The 9,387-nt window shown below is 59.6% G+C and overlaps 1 protein-coding gene across 1 annotated transcript; it reads left to right on the forward strand.

The window, feature by feature from the left end:
- Positions 1-3,682: 3,682 nt before the first annotated feature.
- On the forward strand, positions 3,683-9,090 carry PARD6A (par-6 family cell polarity regulator alpha). The gene is made up of 3 exons (XM_071567200.1): positions 3,683-3,827; positions 5,081-5,303; positions 8,019-9,090. Exons 1-3 carry the CDS (start codon positions 3,765-3,767, stop codon positions 8,804-8,806), a joined length of 1,074 nt encoding a protein of 357 aa, XP_071423301.1. The 5' UTR covers positions 3,683-3,764; the 3' UTR covers positions 8,807-9,090.
- Positions 9,091-9,387: the final 297 nt, after the last annotated feature.

A 9,387-nucleotide genomic window follows, 5' to 3' on the forward strand; every position in this document is an offset into this window, starting at 1 on the left:
CCTCCCCCGGGGAGCCCTTTATAGGGGCCCGCCCCGCCGCAGGGCCGCGGTGGCCGCGCCTGATTCGACGCGGCGGAGCAGGGGGCGGGGACTTCCACGTGGGCCAATGGGACGGGGCCCCGCGTGCTTCGCCGCGAGGGAGCGGAGGCGCTGATTGGGTGACGCCGGGAGAGGGGCGGGGCTACTCCATCACCACGGGGACCGTGATCCGCCCCGCCCAGGCCGTGCGGGGCTGGCGGATATGGCGGGGGCGGTGCCGCTGTCACCCCTGTCCTCCCCTGTTTCCCCCTGTTTCCCCAATCTCCGCCGTCCCCGCGCCCTCTACCGCATCATCCCCGGCAGCAACACCGTTTTTAGGGATCCCTGGTTTCGCTCTTCCCTCTGCTCTCCGCCCGCCGGAGCAACACAGCTCTGCGGGGCCCTGCACGTGCTGCACCCGCTGCCTGGTCCAGGTGAAACATCCCCTTTTTTCCCCGTGATTGTTTTACCAGATCTGCACAGCTGCCTCTGCAGGTTTGCTGCTGACTTGCGGGGACAGAGCACACTACTCGTCTGCGCGGGGCCAAAAGGAGCGTGCACAGATGTTGGGGAAAGGCAATAATTAATGCAATTTTTACTGCCAAAAAAATAAAAAGATGCAAAAAAGTGGCCCAGGAGCTTCTGAGTCTTCCTCATCGTTCCCATCTTCCTTTGACGTGCCATCCATCAACGGCAAAACCAGTGGTAATGATCTCGGTACACCAGGAGGGGGTTTTCGCGTCCTTTAAAACAAACCCATAGGAATGTCAGAAGCAGTTTTATCTCTCGGTACCAGGTATTTACTCTGCGGGATCCGGGAGCTGCTCAGTGTTCCTTGGCAGCCAGACCTGTTGCCCGAAGGCACGGATGAGTCTGCAGCCAGCACCAGATTTTGCAACCAGAAAGGACAGGGAGATGCATCACCCCGCGACTTCCTGGGGAAGAGCTGAACCACGAGGCACCGCCGCGGTGGGAGCCGCAGAAAACACACTCAGAGAAATGAGCTGAGCCTGGGTCTGGTCCCACGAACCCTCGTGGCTGCCAGGGTACATCCGTGTGAGGGTGGATAACGCTGTCAGAGCCCATTTCTCTGTCACATCCCACTGAGGCTGCGCTCCTGCCTGCACTGCCCTCGCTGTCCCTGAGTGGGCTCAGCACTCAGGTGGGCTTTTCCTCCCCAGCCTTGCCTCTGTGATACACCACCCAAGGACATGCTGCCAGAGCTATCTGCTGCTTGTGCTCTGCTGGGACAGACCATGATCCCTGTGCCCCAGCTTCTAACGGCAGTGGAAGAGGGAAAGACAAATGCAATGTCCAGGGCTAGCCTTGGCAATGTCCCCCTTAGTGTCAAAGTGACTTTGCTGTTTTCTTGGTTGCAGCCTTTGCTCGCAGTGCCCAGAGGACTCGTGTGGGTGGCAGGGACAGGGGAAGGCTGTGGAGATGTCAGAGTGAAACCAGGATTTCAGACTTTGAGTATCTGTTTTGCTGGGACTCCGTGTGCCATTGCTGGCCTTATGGACCAGGTGAGCCTTTGTAGCCACAGCTGATCTACCTTGAGCTCAGCTCCTGTGTTTCTCCCCCCTGTCACAGGGAAGAGGGCAGAGTTCACCTGAGCTGCCCTCTGCCCATCCCCTGCTCAAGCCATTTCTGGGAAAACCGCCACTTGTGGGAGCGTGCTGGACAAACTTACCTGACCCCAGTGCTGACCTGGCTTGGAGTAGGGGCTGGAGGAACGATCTCCTGAGGCACCTACCCACCTACCTGAGTGCTAAACCTTGGCAACTCCACTCCAAATCTGCAGGGTGCTAAGCCCTTGCTGCCCTCACCCAGAGCAGCCAAGAACTCATGGACTTGAAGTCAGGAGACACGTCTGGACACTTGGTACCACATGCTCTAGTTCCAGAGGCTGCTCAGATCTCCTGAGACTGAGGCAAAACAAATGCCTGCCCTGATACTGTCTGCTTAGCTTAACTCTCTGTGGCAGCAGATTTGGGGCCACGGCACAAAACAGAAGGTGTGACCAGCATATCACCCCACAGTCCTGCTGAACAATTAACTCTGATTTACCAAAACTGGAGATGAAGGGCTGCAAGCTTCTTTTGTCACAAATGCCTACGTAAATATTAACCCTGGTGTAAATCAGGATTATCTCTCTGACCTCAGCACAATTACTCTCTTTAAAAAAAAAAAGAAGTGGAAGAGCGGGAGGGAAATTGCTAATGAGTTTACAGCTCTGTGTGTGGTCAGGCTGGTTTTCATTGCCTGGCAGGCTCTGGGCACAGCAGAAACAGCCGGTGGAGAATTGGCTGGTACACAAGGAGGTGTCCTGTGGCCCCACAGCCTGGTGTGCTCCTTTGCTCACCTGGGCACAGTGATGCAGGACACGAGCCTGCCAGGGGCCACAGTCCAGCTAACACAGGCCAAATGCCATGAGGATGACAGGGTCTGATGTAATTTTGTACCATCCAGAGGTTGCTCTTTGGGCTGGGATAGGGCAAGGATCAGAGGGCGGCGTGATCCAGACAAGCTGGGCTGATTCTCTGGACTTGGTTCAGTATGTTCATTCCATTGAAGAGCTGTACTCTAGATGTCTGGCTCATGGTCCTGCGTCCCAGCCCTTTTGACTCTAAGATTCCTCAGAGCCCATGAACAAGACTTTGGTCTTGATCACGTGCTGGTGACCCCAGTGCCGGCAGGCAGGGCACTCCCAGTGTGCTCTGGCATCAAAGGCAGAGCTGCACCACAGCAGGGTCTGCAAGGATGAGGCTGCCTGCCTGTGCCTGGGCATTTCAGTGCCTGAGCAGAGACAGTTCTACTGGAGCCACATCCCGAGAGCCTGTGGACACAGCCCAGCAGCACTGAGGAGAGATGCATGCGCTGGCAACCTGGTACTGGGACAGGCACAGCAAGGCTTTGCTGCACACCCAGTGAACTGGAGTGTTTCCTCTCCTCCTGCTTGGTTGTTTCAACGCTTGGTAAAGCAACTCATCCTTGAAATGGTAAACCTTCCCCAGCCTATGCTGCTCCAGGGTGGCATAAAACTTTCCTGCCAGACAGGGGAGAAAAACCGGAGGGAACATGTAACCAGGAGGTGGGAGATGAGAAGGACAGCTGGAAACCCTCCCCTACTAACAAGAGTGCCTCTGCCAAAGGCCACCAAACCGGTGGCACGGAGAGCAGGAGCCTCGGGTCGGTGGGAGAGGCAGAGCCCTCCACCAACATGGGAAAACGCCGGGATATCCCCAGGCGAGGCCAAGACTTCCAGTGGTGACACTCGTAGGGATGCAGTGGGGATGCTGGACACATGCCGGAGCCCAGTGTCCTCGAAGAGGGGCAGGACCGCCGCTGTTGGATTCAATGTGTCTCTAATGAGGTTCCTGACAGCGACGGCATGCCCGGGATTACCGGCGCGGTTGCCGGTGCCGTCCCAGCGTGGCCGACGCGAACCGGAGCCGTGCCCGGGCGGGGCGGGCGCAGGGGAGCGGCGGGGCCAGGGTGTAGTGGATGAGATGGGAATCGGGATGGGGATGGGGACAGGGATGGGGGTCCTGCCGCCCGCCCGTTCCCGCCCCCGTTACCACGGCGACGTTGTCAGGAGCCCTCCGGCCCCGCCCCCCGCCGTGCCCGGGCCAATGGCGCGGCGGAGCCCGGCCGGCCCGCCGGTGACGTCATGGCCGGTGAAAATCCCCCGTGGCCGCGGGAGCGGCGGTGGCGGCGCGGCCCCGCGGCCCGGCCCGGCCCGCACCATGGCCAAGCACCACCGCACGCCGGCGCGCTCCGCCGAGCCCGTCATCGAGGTCAAGAGCAAGGTAAGCGCCCGCCGGGCACGGGGCCGGTGATGATGCCGATGCCGGTGCCGGTTTCGCCGGGTCACGACCGGGCGCCGTAGCCCCCGCGCCGGGCAGCACACGTGGGGCGGGACCGCGCACCGGGGAGCGGCGCGGGAGCCAGGCCGTGTGGGCGCCCCGCTGCCCTGCGCTGCGGCGTCGCTGCCCGGAGCCTCCCGGAGCCCGGCCCGGCGGGCGCGGCGTCCCGTCACCGTGGGCTCTGCGGGGCCGCGAGATCGCTCGGCGCGGCCGTGGGAGCGCCGCGGCGGAGCGCTCGCCCGATGCGCAGGGCGCCGGTGTTCCGCGCCGCCAGCCCCGGTGTGCGGTGCGGGTGCACTGGGTGCGCAGTCACCCCGGGGACACACCTTGCCCAGATGTGCTGTCACCCAAATGTGCGCGCTCGCCAAGGCATGTACATCCCCGGCTATGCCATCACACAGATGGGCACCCCTAGCAAGGGACGAGCCCCTGGTTTGCATCCAGATGTGCACACCTGCATGGCTGTGTGCTCACCCAGATGTGGTTTCTCACAGACGTGTCTACTTATCCAGATGTGCACTCACCCAGCACACTCTAGCCCAGATGTGTGCCCTCACCCAGATACGCATCCACCTGTGCCCACCCACCATCCTTGTGCTTACTCAGGTGTGTGCACTCCCTTTCTGCACCCTTGTCCAGCTGTGCATTCGCTCAGCTGTGCCCTTGCCTGCCTGGGACCCCTCCTGGGGTGCAGGATGCCCTCCTTCCAGGGGTATGGTGGCCACCGCCTGCCCCAACAGCTGGGGTGTGACCCCCGCGGGCAGCGCAATTCTCGCAGCGTTCCTCAGCCTGTTCTTAATTGGCTTCCCCCTCATCGTGACAGAAGGAGGCATTAATTAATGCTGTTGCTCACCAGGTGCTAGAGCAGTGCCCATGTCGAAGGGAAGGGCCTACAGGCTGCTCAGAGCCTGCCATGGCTGGTGGTACGGCCAGAGGGTCCTTCCTCTGACGCAGGGGCACCTCTCTCTGCCCTGTCACTTCAGTGTTTGGGCAGCAAAACAGCTTTACTTGTTTTACTTTGGTTTTGGGATAGCTCTGCCTGACTGGTGCTGCTGCCTTGGTGCTGCTGGGCTCTGGAGCCAGCAGCACCCGTCTCTGCCTGTGCCAGGGCAGCTCTCTGTAGTGCCCTGCCTGGATCAGTCCTGCTGGCTGGAGCCAACCCTGCCCAGCCTCACCCTCTTCCTGCTCTTCCACAGTTTGATGCTGAATTCCGCCGCTTCGCCATGAAGCGCTCAGGTGCGGGCAGCTTCCAGGACTTCTACCGGCTGCTACAGACGGTGCACCAGATCCCACGGGTGGATGTGCTCCTAGGCTACACAGACATCCACGGTGACCTTCTGCCCATCAACAACGATGACAACTACCACAAAGCCCTGTCCTCTGCCAACCCTCTCCTCAGGGTCATCATCCAGAAGAAGGGTAAGTGGGATGTGGAGAGGGGCGTGAGATCCGTCTTCCCTACTGAGATGAGCCACATCCTGTGGAATTGTACCCTCCAGCCACTGCTTTGGTGGATGGGTGGGATGATGGTGGCACTGGGATTTTCCCAGAACCCTGCCAGGGCTGTTGCACTCACACAGGCTCTCCCTGGTACCAGAGGGGCACTTGTTCCAGCCCAGCCCTGTGCGACCTCATGAGCAAAAGCAGTCTTGCAATTCACCCCATTGAAGTAGTGTTTTCCATCCAAGATTGCATGGGCTCCTGGAAAACACCCATGTTATTCCTGTGAGCACCATGCTGGCAGCTCCATCCAGCTCCCTGCCCTGAGGAGTCAACAGCCATTGTTTTGGCATAGCTCTCATGGTGCCTAGTGCTGCTGAATTTTTGGTGTAATGAAGAGACTTGGTGCCTCCCTGGCAGCCCAGAGGCTCCCCTGACCTTAGTGACCAATTCCCAGAGAGCCATGTCCTTGCCCAGGTGCATGAAATTGCCCTGATAGTGTCTTGGAAAGGACGGAAGCCTCCTAGTGACAAACACTCTGGGTACTTCTCTGCACAGGGGAAACAAAGCTATCCCCTTCCACTTGGTTTACTAGCACTGAGGGTTTCTTTTTAGTAGCATCATCAGTCAGAAGGGCACAGAGCCAGAACCTGACCCAGAGCCCCAGTTTTCCTGCTCTGGCACAGCATCCAGAGCAACTCTGTGATTCCAGCTCATCTGAGTGGTATAAAGTCTCTGAGAGAGGGATGATGTGGGTGGCCAGCCCTGTCTGCTGTGCCAGCTTTCCTGGGTTTTTGCATCAGGGTGGTGTGGGACACCCTGAATATTCATTTTCTTTGTGGCTGTGTGGTGTGGGGGCCAGCAGTGGCAATCCAGGCTGCTGGAACTCATATTATTCTCAGGGGCTGTTGCTGCCAGTGCTGAACCATCCCACTCCTGGACCAATGCTCAGATCCAGGCTGTAGCACAGTGAATTGGCGCAGGGGTGGGTATGCCAGGGTTGCTGTGGGAGCATTGCTTCTGCTCCCAAAGCCACCTTGTCTGCTGCTGGGAAAAGCCTGCAGGGCTTGTGACTGACCGTGCCAAGACAGCACAGTGTGGAGAACAGGAGCCACAGCCCTGGCACTGTGGGCAGTGTGATAAGGAGGACAAGGAGGTAGGACCAGCAAGGCCCAGCACCCAGCTGTGCCTGCAGGAGAGGGGCCAAGGGGCCAGCAGCACCATGGGGAGGTGTGCAGAGAGGCCAGGAGAAGCCCTGGGTGAGTCACAGCCGATTTAAAATGGATCCAGGTCATCCCAGGGCTGGGCTGTCGTTGAACCGGTCCGGGTCGCTGAGGAATGTGGCTGCAGAGACTCACAGAGCCTGGCACAGGGAGCTGTGCACAGGTGTGTATGTAGCTGTGCACCCATCAGTGGGCTCTGCAGCAGCCAGTCCTGCTGCAGGGGGGCAAAAAACAAGGGCTGCAGTTGGGTTCTCCTCTGAGCCATCACCCTGTTGGATGAAGCCATCCTGGCAGGGCAGCCTGGCTGGGACAGTGGCACTGGCCCTCCCTGGCTGGGCCAAGGCTTGTGGCAAGGGCAGGGGAAAGCCTGGGACACTGCCAGGGAAACCAGTGGGCTTGTCCTTGGAGTGCTGTACCTGTCTGGCCCAGCTGCTCTGCACCCCTTGGAGAGGAGCTTGTGTGCTGAAATAGCTGTGGGAAAGCCTCCGCCGCCCTTCCCCGAGCTAAAAATATGCCAGGCTGTGTGTGCAGGAAGATATTTATAAGCCAGGAGCCCTGGCAAGCTGGCTTGACTAGGGAGAAATCCCATGTCCCCTGGACTTGGGGACATCCCTAGCACTCCTGTGGCTGGAACTGGGTCTGGGTGCTGGTGGGGGACACTGTGGAGAACATGCTGACCATGCAGTGTCCAGATCTGGGTTCCTCCATGGAAAGTGACAGAAAGAAACCAGAGAGGAACCAGGAGATGCTCCCCAGCACTTGGTGGATGGGGACAAGGAGGATGTGTCGGAGCTGGGCCCCACAGAGCAGCCCTGTGACAGGGTCCAGGAGAGTCAGTCAAACTCTGTATGAGGGTGCCTGATGGTAGAATAACAGACACTGGCACAAATCAGTCTGGGATGTTCAGTGGCCCCGAGGATGCTGCACCCCTGAGATGGATCTCCAGGAACTGGGAAGTCTGACCTTGAGTATGACAGGGTTCTGCAGGATGTAGTGGTGGCAATTCCCAGCCCATGTCAGCAGCAGCCCTGCTCTTGTCAGGGCAGGGGACTCTGGTGCTGTTTCCCAGGGCTGGACTCTCCCTCAGGGAGTTGGCTGCCACTTAAACACCCTTCATGTGTGGGGTTCCCTCTCCCCAAACCCAAACCGGGGCATGGCTGCAGCTCCCAGGCCATCAGGGCTGGCAGCTCTAGTGTTAAACTGCAGAGTTTGGCTTAAAGTGTGATTAAGGCTGAATCACTGCCTCGATCCCACTAATCCTGGCCTGTGTATGCTGGGTAATCCCAGGAGATGGGCCCCTGCAGAGACAGGCTGCAGGGAAAGCCAGGGTGATGCTCCAGGGTGGAAAAGCCAGTGAGACCTGTGATCAGGGCCCTTCTCCCACTAGCTCCAACACTGGGGGCCAAGGGCACATGGTCATGTCCCTGGGCAGCTGCAGTGTCTGACCTGTGTCCTCCCTTGCTCCCTACAGCAGAGTCTGATGCCAGTGTTTTCGCCTCAAACTCCTTGCAGCGGAAAAAGAAGGGGCTGTTGCGCCCTGCACACTACCGGGCCAAGCCTCACCTCCTCATTGGGATGCCCCAGGACTTCCGCCAGATCTCCTCTATCATCGACGTGGACATCCTGCCCGAGACCCACCGCCGTGTGCGGCTCCACAAGCACGGCTCCGACAAGCCGCTGGGCTTCTACATCCGCGATGGCGTCAGTGTGCGCGTGGCCCCACAGGGCGTCGAGAAGGTGCCTGGCATCTTCATCTCCCGCCTGGTGAAGGGTGGCCTGGCCGAGAGCACGGGGCTGCTGGCGGTGAGCGACGAGATCCTGGAGGTGAATGGCATCGATGTAGCTGGGAAGTCCCTGGACCAAGTGACGGACATGATGGTGGCCAACAGCCACAACCTCATCATCACTGTCAAGCCGGCCAACCAGCGCAACAACGTCATCCGCAGCAGCAAGGCCTCAGGCAGCTCTGGCATGTCCACGGACAGCACCCCCAGCCAGCAGACCCCCAGCCCGGCCTCGCAGTACCTGAGCAACTACAGCACGGCCGAGAGTGACGAGGAGGGCGACCTGGTCATCGAGAGCGACAGTGCATCCCACTACATCTCTGGGGGCTGCCCCAACGGGGGCCCCGCGGACGGACCCCTCCAGCGGAGCCTGTCCCCACACAGCTCGCGGGGCTCCCTGCAGTCCCTGGGCAGCCACGATGGCAGCCCTGGCCGGGGCAGCGGGCGGGAGGATGGCACCCTCCTTACCCTATAGCCGCAGGGTCCTGTGCCACTTGGCAGCTGAGGGGGTTTCCACTCGTCCCGGCTGATGTGGACACCAGGGTAATGACACAGCCGGTGGGCAGGGGTGGAGGGGGACTGCCCACTGCCCTCTACCACCACCTGCGTTCCCGGGAGCACTCCTGCAGTGCCTGTTCATGCCAGGCACTGCCCCTCCGAGCCCCCTTGCCTCCCCTTCCAAGCAAGTGGGATTTTTAATTGTTTTCTCAAAATATGCATCATCAATTAATATATTGCAATGGACAGTAAAACCTTTTCTAGAAAGCACTGCGCTTGTCCCTGGTTCGTGTCACCACAGGGAGGAGGGGTACGGCAGATGGGGACCCCAGCCCTGTGCACGTGGCAGTGGCCTTGACCTTGGAACATATTGTAGCTTTGCTGCTTTGCTGGGTGACTCCAGCAAGGCCCATCACGGGGAAGGGAGGTTTCGAATCATAGAATCGATTGGGTTGGAAAAGACCTCCAAGATCATCGGGTCCAACCCTTGGTCCAACTCTAGTCCATTTACCAGATCATGGCACTCAGCGCCACGTCCAATCTGCGTTTAAAAATCTC

The sequence above is a fragment of the Pithys albifrons genome, chromosome 12 (genome assembly GCF_047495875.1).
Source record: "Pithys albifrons albifrons isolate INPA30051 chromosome 12, PitAlb_v1, whole genome shotgun sequence".
Lineage (NCBI taxonomy): Eukaryota > Metazoa > Chordata > Aves > Passeriformes > Thamnophilidae > Pithys > Pithys albifrons.

What these genes read in the sequence shown, in the direction of transcription:
- PARD6A (XM_071567200.1), top strand. Translation starts at nt 3,765, where the DNA reads ATGGCCAAGCACCACCGCACGCCGGCGCGCTCCGCCGAGCCCGTCATC. An exon ending in TCATCGAGGTCAAGAGCAAG is followed by an intron (nt 3,828 to 5,080) that starts GTAAGCGCCCGC and finishes GCTCTTCCACAG; the next exon opens with TTTGATGCTGAATTCCGCCG. An exon ending in GGTCATCATCCAGAAGAAGG is followed by an intron (nt 5,304 to 8,018) that starts GTAAGTGGGATG and finishes TGCTCCCTACAG; the next exon opens with CAGAGTCTGATGCCAGTGTT.